The sequence below is a fragment of the Mustelus asterias genome, chromosome 12 (genome assembly GCF_964213995.1).
Source record: "Mustelus asterias chromosome 12, sMusAst1.hap1.1, whole genome shotgun sequence".
Lineage (NCBI taxonomy): Eukaryota > Metazoa > Chordata > Chondrichthyes > Carcharhiniformes > Triakidae > Mustelus > Mustelus asterias.
The window spans coordinates 90,349,301-90,371,240 of NC_135812.1; the positions used below are offsets into that span (position 1 = coordinate 90,349,301).

General features: G+C 39.6%; 1 protein-coding gene across 1 annotated transcript in view; it reads right to left on the reverse strand.

Moving 5' to 3' along the window:
* Positions 1-5,267: 5,267 nt before the first annotated feature.
* LOC144501685 (cAMP-dependent protein kinase type I-alpha regulatory subunit) overlaps positions 5,268-21,940 on the reverse strand; it is a 38,526-nt gene continuing 21,853 nt past the window's right edge. Inside the window, exons 4-10 of the mRNA XM_078225616.1 lie at positions 19,041-19,102; positions 16,163-16,209; positions 14,969-15,127; positions 12,705-12,765; positions 11,611-11,732; positions 9,981-10,062; positions 5,268-9,568 (exon numbers count right to left, since the gene is read on the reverse strand). Coding sequence (XP_078081742.1) covers positions 9,396-9,568; positions 9,981-10,062; positions 11,611-11,732; positions 12,705-12,765; positions 14,969-15,127; positions 16,163-16,209; positions 19,041-19,102 — 706 coding nt within the window. The 3' untranslated portion in view covers positions 5,268-9,395. The remainder of the gene's footprint in view (positions 9,569-9,980; positions 10,063-11,610; positions 11,733-12,704; positions 12,766-14,968; positions 15,128-16,162; positions 16,210-19,040; positions 19,103-21,940) is intronic.

A 21,940-nucleotide genomic window follows, 5' to 3' on the forward strand; every position in this document is an offset into this window, starting at 1 on the left:
TTAGATACACAAATCTTGAGGCCGGTGGACCAATTAGACCTCATCCACCCAGAAAGCCAACCTTAACATTTCCCCATTACATCCTGACAGCATCTATTTGTTAATTTTAAAAACCTGGCATCAGGATTTCACTCACTCTTGCTGACAGCCTTTACCAACTGTAGACCAACTTCTTAGATTTGTCCTAAATTTATCCTTCATAAACTTGAACTTTTGCCTTCAGTTTTCGCTGTCCTTGCAACATCTGTAAACACAACTTGGATTCACTCTCCCTTTTCCAGTACATACCTTTCTTGCATTTGTCTACTTATGTTCCCTCTGCAAAATTTTTCTTCCAGGCTTTAAAAGCTCCAGCCCATCCTTAATTTATCAGAGCTAACCCTATTAATGTTGGGGAGCCAGCCTTGTACTCTGAATTACCTCTCGGGCCTAGAACACTTTTAGGCCACAACAACCAAAACTGTGCGCAACCGCAATAGCCAGATATGGCCTGATCAGAGCATTGTAGAGTTTAGTTTATTTATTAGTGTCACAAGTAGGCTTACATTAACACTGCAATGACGTTACTGTGAAAATCCCGTAGTCGCCACACTACGGCACCTGTTCCAGGTACATTGAAATTAGCACGGCCAACGCACCTAACCAGCACGTCTTTCAGACTGTGGGCGGAAACTAGAACACCCAGAGGAAACCCACGCAGACATCGGGAGAATGTGCAGACTTCGCACAGTGACCCAAGCCAGGAATCGAACCCGGGTCCCTGTCACTGTGAGGCAGCAGTGCTAACCACTGTGCCATTTAAGAACAACTTCTAAAGATTCTGATACAACAGATTTGGCAATTTACTCCAGTATTGTATACAGCACCAAGTGCTGTGTCAAGCAATACAGTCACTTTCAGCGTTCCAGCCTGGCTTATTATACCCACTCCTCCCCCAACATTGGTTACTTGTGCCTATCTTTTTACTTTTCAATTGGCATGACTTGGATTGTCCATATTGAACTTCCTTTGTAATCTTAATACAATTTAGGTACAAAAATAAACTGGGAAGATAGGCTGCATAATTCAGCAGATCTTTCACATGTTTTTGAGTAAGAGTTCCCAGCTGTTTTGGAAAGCTGTGGTCTTTTACATGTGGTTATGGACACAGGAATGCAAGAGCATTCATTAAGAAAACTCACTTGAATGCCCATCAAGTACATGCAACTTAATAAATCTGTGAAATCTACATTTCTTTACAATTTATTTTTCAAACAATTACGCACTCGGTTCCACACTTAATTGAGATAATTTACAGGTCTTTAAATAATCCATTGGGTTTTTTTTGTAAGGAGTTCTAAGTAATTATGCAGCTTTAAATATACATGAAAGCACTGCCAAATTGTGGCATTTTTTCCACTGCTCTAATGCCAATTCAGTAACATACACATCTCGAATTACTATGTATGAGCCTACATGACGGTTTTAAAACTAGTGCCATTCATTTACTCTGTACTACGTACAACTCAAATTATGGCCTCTTCAAACATCCCAGATTTTCATCACTTTGCCACCGGTGGTCATATTTTCAGTTGCCTTGGCTCTAGCCTCTGGAATTCTTTCCCTAAGAAACATAGGAACATAGAAAAACTACAGCCTCTATGCCACTCACTATTCCTTTAAGACGCTCCTCAAAACTTTTGGTCATGTGTCCTCATATCTCATGTGGCTCAGTGTCAAATCTTGATTGCTAACACTGGCAAAACAGCTTGAGATGGTTTTCTAGGTTCATACTTTACAACTGTATTTCGAAGCAAAAATTGCACAAGTCATTAGTCATGAGCAACTGGACCAGTGATTCCAACCATCAGGGGAGAAAGATACCAACTACGCAGAAGACCTGTACAGAGACAAGGTTACAGCTAGCTGAAGGTGACTCTGCAACACAAACAGATGTCCAAATGGCCTGTGTGAATACCCTGCAGCTAGAATATATGTATTTGTCCTTGAGCTATTGATGCATTTGGTGGTTGTTTTGCTCCCCGCCACCCCATATCATCTAAGAAGCAATCTATTTAGAAGAAACACCATCAAAAATAGCAAGGTGGGTCAAATTCACCTACAATGCTCTATTCAAGAAGTTAACTGATTTGATTGTCACGGGTATTAGCATACAGTGAAAAGTATTGTTTCTTGCACGCTATACAGACAAAGCATACCATTCATAGAGAAGGAAAGGAGAGAGTGCAGAAAGTAGTGTTACAGTCATAGCTAGAGCGTAGAGAGAGATCAACTTAATGCAAGGTAGGTCAAATCATTCATTCACCATGTCAGGAAACACTGAGGGAAAAAATATGGGAGACAAGATTCATCTCAACAGCTCGGAGCCAATCATTAAGTGCTAACTTGATTTACTATTCCACGAGACAGATTTTCTGAACGCCACCTTGCTCAGAGAAAAAAAAATTGGCTTGCAAGGGATTTTTTTCTGTTGTTGTAAAAATGCCTTCCCTTGAATTTGCTGATTCAACTAAAGATAAATCATGGCCCATTCACATTTGCAGCTGTTAGCAGCCAAATTCGTTTTCCTTGATAGTGAGAAATGAAGCCATGGAATGCATAGAAATCTGCAGGGCCAGATGGGACTCATGCCCAAGATACTATTTGAAAAATTCTCACATAATTCTATATATATTTATACAAAACATTTCAAATACACATTTATACTGTGCGTTATTAGGAGATATATCTTATGGGAGAAAAAGCCATTGTTAAGAATCGGAATTGTAACAACTGGAGTATATATTTTTTCCCATAAGAAGTGATGTACTTGTTAGTGTATGTACACCTGCAGTGAACAATAAGCTCCTCATTCAGCTGATAAGCTAACTGGAAACAGTACAATGAGCTCCATATAGTCCTTTAACCTATGGATAAATAACTGACAGACCAAATGTATTTATAAAGTAAGAAAATTAATTGAAGCAAAAGTGAAACAAAGATAAATCGCAAGTGGAATATTGCTTCCAAGTTGGGTACCATCCTTATTGCGTCACAGTTTGCCATTCCGTCATCACTGGGCAATGTTCGGAAATTTCCTAACAGTAATGTGGAAGCACCAGCACCACAAGCAGTGTAAAAGTTCACATCCATGTCCAAACGTGACCTCTGCAGTGGAGCAAAGAATCAGAGCTTGAATTTTTTTCACCCTCCTGGGCATAGACTTAGCAATTAACACTCATTACAGTCCACCCAGACAGCAACTGCACACCGTCACAATTCAGGATTGTTTGGGCACGTTTTCCACAGAACAAAACTTGGATACGAGTTCTGTGTTTTCAGCAAAATTTGTCTAAAAGGACCTAGTTTTCCCAAGGCATCTTACATTGAAGTTGTAAATCTGCAAGCAAATAAAAGATAATGTAATGTCTGGTTATTTAGAAAAACACTTTCCAACTAGGTGTTGGATGAATATTTTTAAATCTCTGTGGGGTTTGAGACAAAGGCTTTCTTAGTTGAGCAACAGAGGGCTGCGCAGGGAGTAAACCGTTGTCATAGGGAATAGGACGAACAGAGTTTATGCTCTTAAATTGACTTTAGACAGCCCACCATTTTTGTAGCAAAATATTAATAAAATTCTTCCAAGTCTATGAAACTCTTACTTGGGCAAAGGACTTAAATACCCATTACAAAGTGGCTCGGTAGCACTACTGACCAGTGAAGAGCATAATCTAGCAGATATTATGTAAACCTTTATTAATGCTTTTATTTCAGATTTCGAGCAAAAAGCACGTAATTCGACTCCTCTCTTGGCGGTAAACAAACATAAAATTGCCAACCCAAACTGCATCAAGTTTTAAAAACAATTTATCAATTTTATTGAATATAATCAATGCTCCATGCTGTTTCACTCAGAAAAGTCTTCAGGTGAAATGTTAGAAGACAAGACAGTGCATTTCTATATAATTCTTTGCATATTGTAGCTGAATAGAAAATGCGAATATTGAGTTGGTTGGAGCAAAATAACTTCCCAGTACAGAGTTAATTAGATTTATAACACCAGCATTGGTGAGAAGGTTGCCATTACAATTATAGTAATGTGTTTTACAGGTTTTTGTTATTAATGTGGATAAAGGAAAATATGATGGAAATAAATCAAGACAAAAGTGGGACAAAATGGAACATACTAATTATTGAATGTATGCAGATCAATTTAAATTTATTGTAGGTGTTTTTGACTGTGCTCAATTTTCTACAATCTAGCTAACCTGGAAGAATGAAATTTGGAAAAATCCAGACTGGATCACCTTGGCATGTGCACTACCTCCTTGGGGTAGGGCCCAAGGAACACAGCTCTTTTATTGGGATGTCCATTGTGAAAATGTCAGCCATGACTACCTTCAGAGCATGATTGCTGTTCACTTGCCAACATTCATATTAAACCCAAGAATGTAGTGACATGGGGCAGTCTGAAAGTCAACGGTGGCAAAACTGTTTAAGGGAACAAATTCCACCTTATTTCATTCTCAGTGCCACTTTCAAGGTTTTATAGCTATTCGGGAAGCTCACTGGAATAATGCAAAAAATTTCTAGCTAAATAGGGCAGTGCCAAGAATGGGTAGCACAAAATTATCCTGAAAGTGTTATGTCAACAGCGATCTGCAGATAAGGAATATTGGATATTAACTACTGGAGTCCAAAAATATGAAAATATGGATTATTTCTGTGCAGGCAGTAATGCTCAGCAAATCATCAGCCAAATGAATTTCTCCTATTAGTTTCAACCCACAGTACATCAAATCCAACTAAATCCTATTAGAACCTTGAGACAGAACTAAGGATTACTCCAAATTTATTGGGAGTTAAACCATGTGGCACCCAAGGGAAAAAAATGCAATAGATGGGGCATGGCTCCATATCAGATTTTGACAAACTAATTAATAAATCTTAGGAATGTACATTACGAGCCAAGTTAAAGTAATGGTTGAAATCAAGTCATAGTCAAGTTGCAAACAAAAACAAGTCAACATACCAAGCCAAGTTAGCCTGCATGAAAAAGCAGCAATGCCATCCAGGCAGGGAACTTTATATTTGGCAAACCTCGATAGATTTCTTGTTCCATTATATTAAATTACAATGCTCAACATTTACCTTGGGTGGGGCATGTTTTGTTATAATTAACTTATCCAAATAAACTGTAAAGAGATCTTAGTGGAATTTTTTTATAATCAGCAGGATCAGTGATTTTGTTGTGCATCTACTTTATCAGTTCAAAAAGAAGAAAACCGTTTTCTTTTTAAGAATTAACTTTTATTGCTTGGCCTGTCATTAGGACACTCTATAACAAAAGGATTATTTTAGCACATACAGTAAATCTGATCTTATACAGTCATTGGGAACAATACAAAAATGGTCCTTGGATAATCTACATATTATCACGCCGTATTCTCACTTTGCAAATTTGTTTTGTAGGTAAGCTAGCTGAGGATGTCTAATCCCCATATAAGATAGCTAAGGCAAACTACATCAAACCGTGGTCGTTTGTACGTACAGTTCTGATTGCACACAATAGTTAAAGCTTCAACTGCATCAGATTATTCAATAAACTCATTATCAGCTGCTTTATAATAAAATCATTTAGGTAAATAAAAACCTTAAGAATGTGCAGCAAGCCAAAAATCAATGTGCTAGGTGCCAGGGTTGTCACAGTAGGGAGATTTTTTATCTGAGAATGGTTTCAAAATTATTGGAATACTGCATTAATCTCACTCTTACTGGTAATTTATGATACTAGTAAACTCAATTGAGGAATGACCTTCACCTAATTATACAATTTGTCCAAGATAACAGATATTAAATATAAAGTACCAGATTTCACCTGTGCAAAATACTGGTCTATCTGGAGAGGGCACCTCCCATAAGCAGCAGCTGACTTAATTTTGTCTATACCAGGAATATCAAAACAAATTAGGCCAATACATCTCATCCTTACTCTCAACTTTATTTCCAAGGGAGTTTAAAGTGATGAAACAGGAAATAGCTCTCATTAGGAAGTAAATTCCAATTCAACATCAGGCATTAAAAGTCTAACTTACAGACTTCTATTAAGAAAAAACTCAACAGATGCAATTCATTGCCACAACCAGAAGAACTGGGCATGGCACTCCATTACTCGAGGCATTAATTGGATAACAAAAATCAAATCTTTAGTTACTACAACTGCTTAATAAAATGGAATATTGACCAATGCCAACTCCTACTCAAGTGAAAGTCACCATGCCCTCAGCACATAGTTTTTTTCCCAGAGATGTTTACAAAAGCATTCATCACCCTACACAGCATCATAAGGGAAGTGCACTAAAAAAAACTGAAAGTAATATGCAAGTTATATCTAATCATTTGCACTGTGCACATCATAGAGATAGCTGAAGTGATTTTGCAACTTTTCAGTTATCTCACTTATAGCAATATTAGTGCATAATAAACCTGGCTTAATTCTCCATGGAAATGCAATACTTGCAGAGCAAAATCTACAAACAGCTTATGTCCAACCCAACTCTCCAAGCAATTTAGTTTTAGCTTGCTGTACAATCCAAGCAATTATTCTAGTCTAAGTCATTCTATATAGAATAATGGATATAATTTGATCTAATTACAGCTGTGTGGAATTTGTAAAATGTGTGTGAAATAAGTGCACATGTAATACAAAGCTGTGAAATACTGAAATGTCATTAAGACTCAGCAAATGAGTTTCTCGCTTTCTTGAAAGCCTCAAAAAAAAAAATTGCATGTCATGCCTCACTAAAAAGCTGTTGTGGTACATTTCAGAATGCCAATGCATCGGCTAGTTCAGGATCAAACATCCAGTTTTTGGTTTCTGCCTTTTACTAGTGTGCCTGGGTGTACATTTGTGCAATATCAGCTGAGCTCTGGTGTATGCCAATAATGGAACAACAGCGCCAGCTACTGTGAGCTGCAAGGAAGTGCAACTATGATTAAACACAAAATAACACGGGTACTAAAAGCACTGCACCAACTTAAATGTCAGCCATTAATCTTCATTTAAATAGATACCATTTGCACCATTCCAGTTAAGCACAGGACAGTTACTTAATCCGTAAACATGTCCAGTGCTATTAATAAGAACCAGGAAGTAGTGGATAGTTTATAAGCTGGGTCAGGACTGCAGAGGAATTAGGGATGCCATCGCCCAACCTTGTGCTACCAGTGCTGGTCAAGTACAAGTGCACACTGTACCAGTACCTGTGATGGTGGTACTGGCTCGTTACCAAAAGGAATGTTTACTTTTTTTTGCCTTGGAATGAAATTACATCTGGTTAATACATAAAGTTTCATTTTGCAACCCTTTCACTGGCTCTGTCTCAGCAACAAATTGAAAGGCAACGCTGTGTAAAATTCAGGAGTAAATCCACAGGTTATCTAGTCTGTACCAACTGGTTCTCATGGTCACGAGCAGGGTTACTTTATCACAATAGCTGTACTTAAGTTAAAATCAGATAGTGGTGGCAATATAATACCCACGTCTACACAAGATCGATCATATTTCTAACTTTTCATTGTGATTGCGACTGACTTGAGGTTGATACTTGAAATTACATTTGTCTAGAAAAGAGCAACAATTGACATGGATAGTGTTTGTTGTCCTACTCCATGAAAGGACAATAATTTTCATAATATCACAAATTGAATCTGATCTGTAAAATCTATACTTTTACTTTGTGTCAGTAAAGTTAATATAAGCCTTTCAAATGAATGTGTTACATTTCTTGCCTGCAGAGAGCAAACCAATATATCTTGCTCTGTTAATCCATTCCTCCAGAATTCAACACTGTATATCCATCTCAATTTAGGTTGCAGAAAGTTTCTATTTATTCCAATAACTCCACCACTGCCCAGCAGGAAGCACGGTTCATGTGGAGCAAGACTATTCTAATTCCCTTGTTGCTGGAAATGGAATGGTACACTACACCTCCACGCAGTGCTCCATCATAACCAACAAAACACACCCTAGAAAACCAAACTCAAACAACACAAAGTTCAGAGGTTACTATCGGTACCCTTCTGGCTACAAATCAAATACCCCCAAGGTTATTGGAATTCAGCTGCTGTTATGTTTGGAAAAGAATCAAATGAAAAAGGGCTCCACTAATTCTCCGTTCACAAAGCATGCTTTGATACAGCCTTAGAACTGACATTGCAGAAATCTTGCAATGGGCATCTGTACAAAATCACTACCACTACCAAAATCTGTGCTCATCAAAATAAGGTCAGATCATCAAAAGGATTTCTGGCTTCCAAAGTAACAAGCTGACCCTTTAGCTAAACCCCATTAACCAAAGCATCACAAGTCCTAAAGCAGCTGCAATTTTGTTGTTTTATTTGTACCAAACAAACCAATTGGTATTGTACATAAATCAATACAAGTATACACTAACCTTTTCTCGAGCAAAGATTTGGCTGTCACAACCACTGCACAAAGACAAGCAGGTAAGTTTTGATAATTGGGTGACCACTAAATACAAGTCAGAAATTCCTGACAAAAATTAAAATGGGCTATCACCTCATGGATTTTTTTGTAAAAAGTCTGAATGTAACTTAATATGCAAATGGAGTGACATGAATAAATTTGGCAAAACCACACAGGCTGATAGGATCCTAAGCAAGACCTAAAACTACATAAAAGAAAATTCAATTTTAAATACTTTACAAATTGTTTCCAAAAAGGTTAAAATGTAACATTTATCTCAAAACTAAAACGTATGCGTTGAAAAAGTCTAACATCTCAATTTGGGTGTTTTCTCCTTGAATCTAAACAGAAATTATATTTTCAGAGCATGTTTATATTTAAGTGTTTTCAATCCTAGCCACATTAGAATAAACACATTCTGTAGTAACCCACATGTGGGTTTGAGCAGTCTCGAAAATAATTTTGAAGCCGTCCAGCCTACAACCCAAGATTTTCCATTAGTACACATTCATGGGATCCAAGACTCACGAATGTACGACAACATCGCTTGAAACAGAGCAAGCTAAAGGGTTCAAAAATCCTCTGCTCATGTAACCAAATCAAAGCTTAATTATCTGGGTATCAACTACATTTTATTTAAAACAGCGGAGTTTTAATCTTTATAAACAAGAACCAATGGGAAAGGTTCTACACACAAGCATCAAAGCAAAAAAAAAAAATCTTAACCGAAGCTGTATTGACTGTGTAGAAAGCTGGTGCAGTGAGAGAAAGACACAAAAGCAAATGTGGCATTGAATTCTACAAAGGGAATGCTTTCTCTGATGGATAGGAAGCTGTGGGACTGGTGGTGGTCTTGCCACAGGAAGCGGCATTTTAGACAGAAATGAGGCAGTTCGCTCTGGCAGATGTTACAGCGGAGGAGAGGATTTCAGACAGACAGCGATACAAAGCTGTTGTACTGCTGGATGTTTCGTTTGAGTATGTCAGAACAGGGGCCCAAGACACGTTCAAACCGAGGTCTGTCCAGTTTCACACACTTCAACGGACCACGTGCTACCACAGTAGCAGCGCGAGGACGGTTCATCAGAAGAGCAATTTCACCTGAGAGAAAAAGAAAAATTAACATTTCAAATCCATCCCTAGTGCTGAAAAACTGAAACCTATGAGCTACAGAACCAAGTTCCTGTGCTCTTCATGACCGAGGAGGTGAATTTACTCTGCTTTACTGTAACAAATTCGAGACAAATTATCAAGTTTGATTCCAATTGTTATTTGTCAGACAATCTTCAGCTGTACTGAAACTACATCACTTCAGTAGCCTACTGTTAGTGTCAGTAATCATAGTTTACCAGCCAATATTCTCACTTCCAAGGTCTACACAATTGAGAAACATTTTGGTTTTTTTTAAAAATCCATCAATTAGCTTCCCAGCTACCTTGATTTTTTAACAAGTTCATTCATTACAACACTTACGGTATCGAACCCAAAGATTTCTATGGTATGACAAACTCACCAAAATAATCTGATGGCCCCAGTCTTCCAACTTCTACAAACTCTTCGTTTTCTGATCTGCGCTGTAACACAGCTGCTGTACCCTACAACACAAATTTTAATATAAAGTACATTTGAAGCATTGTTATGAATGGTGCTGTATATTCCTATATGCCCATATATTCTGAACTTTGATCTTGAACTGGAAGGTGAACCCCACAAGAAATATTGTTCAAAACATCTCTTGCAATATACTTTTTGATAATGGGAGTTTCTTATGGCAAGTGAAAATAATCAGACTTATGGATATATTTATTGCTCTTAATACCAATAAAGTAAGGCTATCTACTTTCAAACTAAAGAAAACACTGAAAGGAGGAATTTGGTCACTGGAAATTTGAGTAATTCAGAATAAAATCTGTGCACAATTATTTTTCTGGAAATCCACGTTTAAATCGCTAGGAATCAGGTTTCTGCCCTGCCACAGTACCAAGTTTTAGAGAGAGAGCTTTAGTAAGAAATGACAGCTGATGTGACTGTAACAAAGGTGTTCCTCAATTTTTGACTTGTCTGTAGTCATTGGCATAGGCCATTTTCCTCCAGAGCCTTTTCACCGTCATTTCGATGGGTGGACCTACATATACCTGGTTCCATTTTTATCTATGGCCAGAAATTTATCTACAATGGCTTCTCTTCCCACTTCCACACTTAAGGATCCATCCTTACCTCCCTTTTTCTGATTTATGTGCTTTCCCTCAGTGACATCATCCGAAAAAACATTTTCCTATGTAATCTTACAACACCAAGTTCTACCTCACCAACATCTCTTTCGACCCAATCCCATCTTTAAATTGCCAGATTACATGTCCCAACATCCAGAGGATGGGAAACATTTCTTCGAACTAAACATTACAAAGAATGAACCCTAGTGTTCAGTGGGACACCAGAAATTCACGTTCCTAGCCATTGACTCCATTCCTCTTCTCGTCAGGTGTCTGAAACTGAACCAACTTTGGTGGCATACTTGAACCCAAAATGAGCTCCTGAGCACAGATCTGCACCAACGCCTCTGCCTGCTGTTGAAGTCCTCATGCATGACTATTTCAATGCACCTGGCTCCCCATGTATTATCCGATGTAAACTTGAGGTCATCCAAAACTCTGCCCATGTCCTCCCTAACCTGCACTAAATCACATTCATCCATCACCCATGCAGGCTGAACTAGTTCCACTATAAAATTCTCAGTGTTTTCAAATCCTTCCATGGCCATAACATTCCCCATCTCTGTAACCTCCTCTAGTATTGCAGTCCTCAGACATCTGTGCTCCGCTAATTCTTTGACGTTTGAAATCATTGGAATTTTAATTATTCCAACTTCTAGATTTTGACACAATTTAAACAATATGCACCAGAAACAAAATCAGCGGCAGAAAGGAAAATTATTTTTGTAAAGATCCATCAATCTTCATAAAAGAAAAAAATTGAATGAGCAAAATTTATAAATTGCCATTGGTTACATTCCTTTAATGGCTATAAATGTATAATTGTGTAGACATATATGACATACAAATATATTCTAGCATAACAAACAGCTAGCCCATGCAATATTCCATTCTCAAATGGGTTATGTCCTATATTTTAATTATTCATACCTCTAAAATAATGAAAAATTCATCGCCAGGTTCTCCTTGCACCACAATCTTCTGTCCATCTTCAAACTGTACTGGTTCCAAAGCGTCAGCCACAGTCAAACGCTCCCACTTATCCAGAGATTCTGAAAGGAAGAACTTTCCTTTACATTTTGAACAAAATGAATTTAAATGCTTTTTTCTTCATCTGTAAGCCTGTGTATAATGGTTTATAAGACTTCCAAAAAATCTTGCAAAATGCTGATATCATAATCTCCCTGTACAGTATTCATCCTAGTCTTATTCAAGTTATTACTTTGCCCGGTTATTAGAATTTGGCTATACACCTTGGCAAATTTTACTGGTTTTCTGTCAGAGTTCTAGGTAGGGCGGCACGGCAGCACAGTGGTTAGCACTGCTGCTTCACAGCTCCAGGGACCTGGGTTCGAATCCCGGCTCGGGTCGCTGTCTGTGTGGAGTTTGCACATTCTCCCTGTGTCTGCGTGGGTTTCCTCCGGGTGCTCCAGTTTCCTCCCACAGTCCAAAGATGTGCGGGCTAGGTTGATTGGCCATTCTAAATTGCCCCTTAATGTCCCGGGATGCATAGGTTAGAGGGGTTAGTGGGTAAATATGTAGGGATATGTGGATTGGGATTGTGGTTGGTGCAGACTCGATGGGCCGAATGGCCTCTTTCTGCACTGTAGGATTCGATAAAAAGGAACGCCCCACTTTACAGGCAGAATGATCCACAGTGGGGATAAAATAAAAATTCAGTTCAGTTCCATGACAGAAGCAGCAGGACAAGTAATTTAGTACGATGAGATGTTAAACCGAGTCCTTGGCTATCTGTTAAGGTAGCTGGGAAATAACTCATGGCACTTTTTTCCAAACAGGAGTATTCAAGCTTGTGCAAGCTAAGAATTCAATCGAAACAGATTAACTAATCATACATCTCAGTCCTATTTGTACTACACTGCTGTGTGCAAACGGATTGAAGCACTTGGGACTATTTCAAACCACCATGCGAATGCAACTTCTTACTTCAATCTGCTTTAAAATTCTATGGTGCTGGTCAAGTTTTTGCACGTAGAAAACCAAAGGATACATTTTCTGCTTACCTAAAATGGAGACCTTACTGAGAAACTCTTCATACATCTTTCTCTTTCTCAATGTACTTCCCTATAAAAGTAAACATTTTAATAATTCAACATTTTATACAGCTACACTTTTCAGCAATTTTACTCAGTCAAAATATTTAAAATTGCAATTCTTTAACAGAACTGGTATATAGGAAAGATAACTTAAAGAATACCTGTATTTAAAAGGCAAATACAAACACGTGTACGTTTTGCATGTACTAGGCAGTCAACTGTGATGTTGTACACATGAAGCCAAACAGTTTTCAGGTGAAGCAAATTGACACAGTCAGGTGGTGGTGAAGTGATAATTTCACCACATTTTCATATTATTTCAAATGAAATAGCAAAATTGCAGCAATTGTGACAGCAGAGAAACAGACAAACTTTACTGCAATTCCGACTAAACAACTGAGAGGTACATAACAGAGGCAGTACGATCCCATCAATAACGGATGGTTAGAATCCTATTATAACAAGTTTACATTGGCTGGGTTCATAATAAATAGGGCCAGGAGTTTAATGTACAAGTTGACACAAGTGTGAATTCTGAAAAGTTTTTTTTTGAGACCTTAAATGCAAAAGTACATGGTTTGGTCTTCAGCAATGAGAACATTGGTAAATAGAAAACACATTAAAAAGATAAGAGAGGCGGCACAATGGGACACTGGCTAGCATTGCTACCTCACAGAGCAAGGAACTCCGGTTCAATTCCAGCCTTGGAGGACTGCGTGGAGTTTCATTCTTCCTGTACCTGTGTGGGTTTCCTCCAGGTGCTATGGGGATAGGGCCTGGGTAGGATGCTCTGTTGGGAGAGTTGGTGCATACTCCTTCCGCACTGCAGGAATTCTATGATTCTATGATAAAAGGTGCACTCCCTGCATAGCAGGGTGTGACAAGTGGAAATTAGCTATGAACAAGGACTCCCTTCACTCTTCCTCCTTCTGCGATCACTTGCTAACAATTATGATTGTCCACCTAAGAAACTCGGCGTTACTGGTCATGGGTTCTGTGGGCCCTTGTGCGGCTGATAAGCTGCATCTCTGACCAGGCAGTGTTGCCAGGAGGTGAACTCTCAGATTGCTGGTATTCCTTTCTCATGCTCCACTACTGGGCTTGGTCTTGTGGTCGGGAGTCCTTGAAGTATTGGGTCCCCTCAATCAGGAGGTTCCTCCAAGTAGGTCTCTTCTGAGCAAGAGTCTCCCAGGTATTGATGTCTATGTTGCATTTATCAATGTCATCTGCATACTCAAGTTCCACGGGCAATGGCAGCATCATTTTCTTCTTGACTTTCAACTGGTTGAGGTTGAAACGTTTTCCTCTATCCTGTAGACAATATCCACTCCACTGGGAAGCTTGTTCTTGAAACGGTGAAGGGTAGTAGCAATTGAAGATGGAGAAAAAGGTGAGGGCAATGACACTTCCCTGCTCGACTCCAATCTTGATCACAAAAGGTTTCTGTCTCATTCCCATCGGTGAGGGCTGTCACTGACATCTTGTCATGAAGGTGTCAGAGAACGTTATGAATTTCTTTGGGCAGCCAGCCTTTGACAGGGTCTTCCAAAGCACTTCTCAATTAATTGATTCAAAAACCTTGTCAGATTGCCGAAGGTCATGTCTGGTTGAAGGCTATGTAGAGCAGTTGATGTTACTCCTGGCATTTCTCTTGACGTTGTTGAGCAGTGAAAATCATGTCCACTATTTCATGGTTTGGTCTGAAGGCTTTCAGAAAGCACTGGCTTTCTGGAAGGATTACTTCAGAGACTGGGAGAAGGTGGCTAGATGGAGAGTAGGGAGATTTCCCAGTAGTTCCTGTGTTCCACTTTACCAGATTGACAGAAGCAAACATTGAAACCTGAAAATTTTTCAGAGTTTTAGAATAATGTGAATAGGAAAATACTACTTCCTCCAATTGGAGAATCATAAGATAAGGTGTCAAGAAAATAGAGTATGAAGGGTGTTGACATTTATTTACACGTTTTGTCACAGGGAACTGGTTAATCAAAAACATTGCATCTTTAAAAGGAGAAAATAGGCTACCTTTTGAAACAGAGCAAAATACAGGATAATTATATGATTAATTTTGGATTCCTCCAGCCAAGAGCCAACACGGACACCATGCTGGATCAAACTCCAATGACAAACATGTGTTGACTAAAAAAGACAATAAAAGCCAAAAGTAATTCAATTCAAAAATGTTAATTTATAGTAAGCCAGGTGGTATAACTTTGTGTAATCAGTCTTACCATTAAGATTCGCCTATAGCTGTCTCGGTCAATACCCCACAATTTCACATTGGTCTTTGCTCGGACAGTTGCTGCTCTTGGGGTTCCATAAATCAGTGCAAGTTCTCCAAAACTGCCACCCTCCCCAATGCTGGTCACCCATTCATTGTTCACATAAACCTAAAAGGATACAGGAAAACAATAATCAAATCAAAACTAGTTTTAACTGTCAATACTGAAGTTCAACTTCTCAAAAACCACACAGTTATGAGGCAGTGTGTCAATATCAAAAGACAGATGGAATGTAACCTGTTCAGTTCTATTGGAAATATTTTAGAAGGAATATCTTGGCAACACTATTATCATCAATTCAGCTCATTTCATAAATTCTACTGCTATTGAGAAAAATTACATTTTTAAAAATCTGAACATCCAACTAGCTTGCTGAAAAGTATTACGCAGTCTGTATTTTCATAAAGCTGGAATGGCAGGAAGTGGCTTTTTTTTTAAAAAGCTGTAACTGGATTTTACTAGATGTCATCATGGTACCTAATCTATGACTTACACTGGCAATCCAGAAGCATAATAGTTACCAGAGCAATAGAGATGCTACCTACAATAAAAGGTCTCCATAATGGTAACATACTCAGCTGTACCACTTATATCACACTTGTGATCAAGTGACATGAGTGACTCATAGCAACTTCCCAGAAAATTCTGTCCTGACTTCTGTAAAAGAGGGAGTCACTGTCACGTCATGTTTCATACATCTCAAGCGTTTCATTCAGCCAGAGACAAACTATTTACCAACAGGAATGTTTTTAGGGGAGGGAAAATACATTTTCAATCTTTCATGTTTAACTGACAGAATAGCAGTTATGCTTTTTAGAGCAGTGTGTTGCTGCTGAAATTGTACACGTTTTGCACATGACTACAGCACAAAGTCATACTTAAAAGCAAACAGTTTACAGATTTTTGCACCTGTGTGCCATCAGTTTGATATGGATTTATAGCTGGTTATTAATTTGATACCAGATTTATTGTACATTACCAACAAGTCCATCTCCAAATTGAAGAAATCCATCTTGCACCAAGAAGAAAGCAATAACGCAATGCAATGGATGTACCTCTGTACGCCCATTTTGAAACCGTCTCAGATTTTAAAAATAGGCTCTACTGTATTATGTTGAGTCATTGGGCAGCCTGCAAACTTACATCCATCTCTCCTTGATCAATGACATAGAAGTTATCCCCTTCATCGCCTATAGGAATAGAGAAACACCGTCAAAACCACTTCATAGTATAACACCCCAATGACAATTCAGATCTATTTTAAGTATTTTTTAAAAACACTTCCTTCCCTGTCCCCAAAGCAAGTTATCTACCCTCAACACTGCCTCATCCCATTCCCCACAGCAACCAATCAAGTTTGAAGTACTCTTAACATTAAATAAAAGTTTGGGCTGCAAACGTTCAAAGTAAATTTCTGGCTTTCAAACCACTTCATCCACTGAACAAGAAATTAAATATCTGCTTTCTCCTCTCCACACATACATTTTCCCTTTCAAGGCACCTACTGGTTTCCAATAGAATCAATGTGATACACCACAGGAGGCTATTAGCAATTCGTCATGCCCATCTATGCCAGATTGAAAAATCTATCCAGTAGTCCTACATCTCCCCTCTGTACTCAGAGACCTGAAAACTTTCCATGCAAATACTTATCCAATTTCCTTTTGAAAATGATTGCATCTGCTTCCTCCTCCCTTTCATGCAGTGCATTCCAGAGTTCAACAACTCACTGCATAATTAAATTTGCCAATTCTCTTAAATCCCGCTGGTTGCTGACCCTCCTGCCATTGGAAACAGTTTCTTATTTACTTTACCAAGAAGACCCTTCAAGATTTTGAACACCCTCTAACAAACCTCCCCTTTTCCTTCCCTGCTCCAAGGAGAACAACCCAGTTTCTCCACTTAATTGAGGTTTTCCATCCCAGGTACCGTTTTAAATAAAAATAGTTCTATAGAAGGGTCATATGGACTCATAATTATAATTGTTTCTCACTTCACAGATGCTGCCAGACCTGTTGAGTTTATCCAGCATTTTGTTTTTATTTCAGATTTCCAGCATCCGCAGTATTTTGCTTTTATGCTACCTTTTAATAAATCTCATCTACTCCCTTATTAAAGCCTTTGCATCCTTTTTGGCTACAGCCGCCCCTCACTGGCTCCCCTAACACAACTCATTTTATCATTTGCACCTCCCCAGGTGGTTACATTTTCCCTTCCCAATGACTGGTTGTTGCACACCTCAATTCCCCCTACTTTTATGGGATCCAAGGGAAATGGACAAGTTGGATCCAAAACTGGCTCAGAGGAAGTCGAAAAGATCAATGGTTAATGGGTGGTTTTGTGACTGGATGGCTGTTTCCTGTGGGATTCCACGTGGCATGTTACTAGGTCCCTTAATTTTTGTGACATTTATCAATGGTTTTGACTTGCAAGTTTGTAGATGATACAAAAACCAGCCATGTGTATGATAAAGAAAGCTGCAATATGCAAGAAGATATCAATGGACTAGCCTGGTGGGTGGACCAGGTGGACCAATGGTGTTCAATCTTGAGAAAAATGAGATAATGCTTTTGAAGAAGGCTTGCAAGATGAGCAAACCCATAATAAATGGTTGGATACTGGGAGGTGTAGAAGAACAGAGGACCTTGGAGTGCATGCACACAGATTTCTGAAGGTGGCAGGACAGTTAGATAAGTTGTTCACGAAGGCATTCAGGATACTTGTCTTCATTGGCCAAGGCATAGAATATAAGCTGGGAAGCCGCAGCTAGAGAACTGCATTACAGGAAAGATAGGGGATTGCATCAGAGAGGGTTTCGAGGAGATTTATGAGTATGCTTAAACAGAAGAATTTTAGTTATGAGGCAAGATTGGGTCAGACTAGGGTTGTTATCCTTGAAGCAGATGACTCATTGAAATGTGTAAAATTAGACAGGATGTAGACAGAAGAGATAAAAAGGCCCCATTTCCCCTGGGGGTCCATATCCCAAACAAACAGCATGGTGGCAAAGTGGTTAGCACTGCTGCCTCGCAGCACTAGGGACCTGGGTTCGATTACCAACTCAGGTCACTGTCTGTGTGGAGTTTGCATTCTTCCTGTCTCTGCGTGGGTTTCCTCTGGGTGCTCCGGTTTCCTTCCACAGTCCAAAGATGTGCAGGTTAGGTGGATTGACCATGCTAAATTGCCCCTTAGTGTCAGGGGAACTAACTAAATGCATGGGGTTATGGGAATGGGGATTGGGTGGGATTGTGGTTGGTGCAGACTTGATGGGCCGAATGGCCTCCTTCCGCACTGTAGGGTTCTATGATCTAAATGCCCCCTAAATTAATATATAGGAAGTTTAGAGGGGATTTAAGGGAAAAGTACTTTCACCCAGAGGGTGGAGAGGATCTGGAACTTCTGAACCTGAAATAATAGAAATCCTCATTACAGCTAAGAAGTAGTTGGATAAGCACTCAAAGTGCCATAACCTTCAAGGCAACCAACCAAGAGCTGGAAAGTGGGATTAAGCACAAGCAGAAGGGTCCTAATTCCAATGATTGTTATCTAGTTCACCCTTCCTAGTTATAACTATCAAGTGTATCAATGTTATCTTCTTTCAAATGTATCCTTGTATCTTTCCTCCTTCTTGATTCATTATTTCTATTTTGCTTTCCGAGTTATCTGAAAGTTATTTTGAGTAAACATTCCAAGATAAAGGGTGCTACACAATTTAAGGTACCCAGCAAGGAACAGAATTGGGAACAATACTAAGCTATTGTATCATTCTGCAGAACTTGGGACAGAGGTGAAACCTTGGGGTGGGTAAAGGTTGATGAGAAGAATTCCCTTGAACACAAGAGATGGACTGGAGAAAAATCTAAAAATCATAACTATCTTCATTTTGACTCCATCCATATTTACATTTAGAACTACATCAAGTAGAGGCACAAACATAAAAGAGGAGCTCTACTGTTAACAACTAATCTCAAATCTGGACACAGTCTACTTTCAAGTTGTAAAGAGATAGATAGCCTTTTACCTTGCTGAATGACTGTTTCGCCAGCAATGTAAGTGACTGGAAACATGGCATCAAAAATATCACTAAGAAATAAAAAATAAATAATGTCAAAAATTGCTTCTCAGAATTATTTTAACAAACATAACTATGGCAGAAGTAGGTGTTGTGGTATTGTCGCTGGACTAGTAATGCTCTGGGGACCCGAATTCAAATCCTACCACGGCAGATGGTGGAATTTGAATTCAATCAATAAAAATCTGGAATGAAACTATTGTCAATTGTCATTAAAAAATCTACCTGTTTCACTTCAAGGAAGGAAATCTATCACCCTTACCTGGTCTGGTCTACATGTCACTCCAGACTTTAGCACACTGTGGTTGACTCTTAAATGCTCTCTGAAATGGCCTAACAAGCCACTCAGTTGCATCAAAGTACTGGAAAGTTAATAAGGAAGGAAACCAAATGTACCACCCAGCATTGACCTCTGCACTGGAAACAACAGCAGCAAACCCAGCCCTGTTGATCCCGCAAACACCACCTTGCTAATGTCGGTGCTAAATTGGGAGAGCTGTCGCACAGTTTAGCAACAATCTGATACATAGAATCATATCTTAATGCCCCAAACACCACAATCACCATCCCTGGATATGTCCTGTTCCATTAGCCAGAAAGAGCCATCAGAGGTGATGGGACCTTGGTATACAGTCAGAAGGGAGTTACCATGGAACCGTCAACATCGATTCCGGACCCCGTGAGGTCTCATGGCATCAGCTCCAACATGGGCAAGGAAACCTCCTACTAATTACCACTAACTACCTCTCTCAACTGATGAGTCAGTACTTCTCTATGTTGAGCATCACTTGGGGGGAGCACTGAGGATGGCAAGGGTGCAGAATGCACTCTGGGTGAAGGACTTTAATGTCCATCACCAAGAGTGACTCAGCAGCACCATTACAGACTGAGCTGGCCAAGTCCAAAAGGACATAACTGCAGCTGAAGGAACCAAAAAGAGGGAAAACAAACTTGACCTCATCCTTACCAACATGAATGCATCTATCCATGACAGTATGGCTAGGAGTGACCACCACACAGTCCTTGGGGAGATAAAGTCCCATCTTTACATCGAGGAGACCCTTCATCATGTTGTGTACCACTACCACTGTGCTAAATGGGATAGATTTATAGTAGATCTAGCAATTCAAGACTGAGCCAACACTGAGGTGCTGTGGGCCATTAACAGCTGCAGAATTATACACAATCACAATCTTATCTTCATATCCGCTACTCTACCTTTACCACCAAGCTAGGGATCAACTCTGGTTCAATGCAGAGTGCAAGAGAGCATGCTAGGAGCAGCACCAGGCATACCTAAAAATGAAATGTCAACCTGGTGAACCTACAACACAGACTATTTGCATGCATGCCAAACAGCATAAGCAGCAAGCATTAGATCTAAGCTCTACAGTCCTATCAAATCCAGGCATGAATGGTGGAGGAGAATTAAACAACTCACTGGAGGAGGCTCCACAAATATGCCCATCCTCAATGATGAGAAAGCCAGCACATAAGGCAAAAGATAAAACTGACGCATTTCCAACAATCTTAAGTCTGAAATGCCAAGTGGATGATTTATCGCAGCCTTTTCCAGAGGTCCCCAAAATCACAAACGCCAGACGACAGAAAATTCCATTCACTCCACGTGATATCAGGAAACAGCTAAAGGCACTAGATACTGAAAAGGCTACAAGCCCTGACAATATTCTGGTACAATAATGAAGACTTGTGCTCCAGAACTTGCAGCAGACCTAGCCAAGGTGTTTCCAGTACAGCTACAACATTGGCATCTTCTCAGCAAGATGGAAAATTGCCCAGATATGTCCTGTACACAGAAAATGGGGCAAATCTAACCCAGCCAATTACCACCCCATCAGCCTACACTTGACATCAATAAAGTGATGGAAGACATTAAACAATACTATCAAGCTGTACTTACTGAGCAATAGCCTGCTCATTGACACTCAGATGGATACTGCCTGGGTCAGTCACCTCCTGACCTCATTTCAGCCTTAGTTCAAACATGGATAAAAGAGCTGAACGGCAGAGGTAAGGTGAGTGTGACTGCCCTTGACATCAAGGCAGTATTTGACCAAGTGTAGCATCAAGGAGCCCTAGCAAAACGACAAGGTCAATGGGAATCGGGGAAAATTCTCCAATGATCGGAGCTATTCCTAGCCCAAAGGAAGATGGTTGTGGTCGTTAGATCAATCATCACAGTTCCAGGGCATCACTGCAGGTGTTCCTCAGAGTAGTGTCCCAATCTCAATCATCTTCAGTTGCTTTACTATCAATGATCTTCCTTCTATCATAAGGTCAGAATTGGGATGGTAGCTGATGACTGCACAATGTTCAGCACCATTTGTGACTCCTCGGTTACTGAAGCAGTCCATTTCCAAATGCAGCAAGACCTGGACAATATCCAGGCTTGGGCTCACAAGTAACATTTACACGCCAAGTGCCAAGCAATGACCATCTCCAACAAGAGAAAGCCAAACATTACCCCGTAATTTTCAATACCAATAGCTTTGCTGAACATCCATTATCAGCATTCTGGGGGTTACCATTGACAGCAAAACTGAACTGGGACTAGCCATATAAATACAGCTCCAAGAACAAGTCAGAAAGTAGGAATCCTGTAGCAAGTACTCATCTCTTGACTCTTGTTTACCATCTACCATGGAATACTCACCAATTGCCTGGATGAGTGTAACTCCAACAACACTCGAGCTTGACACCACCCAGAGCAAAGCAGTTCACTTGATTTGCATCCCATCCAGAAACATTCACTCTTTCCACCACCGATGCAGAGTGGCGGCAATATTTCGGGTAGCACAGTGGTTAGCACGGCTGCTTCACAGCTCCAG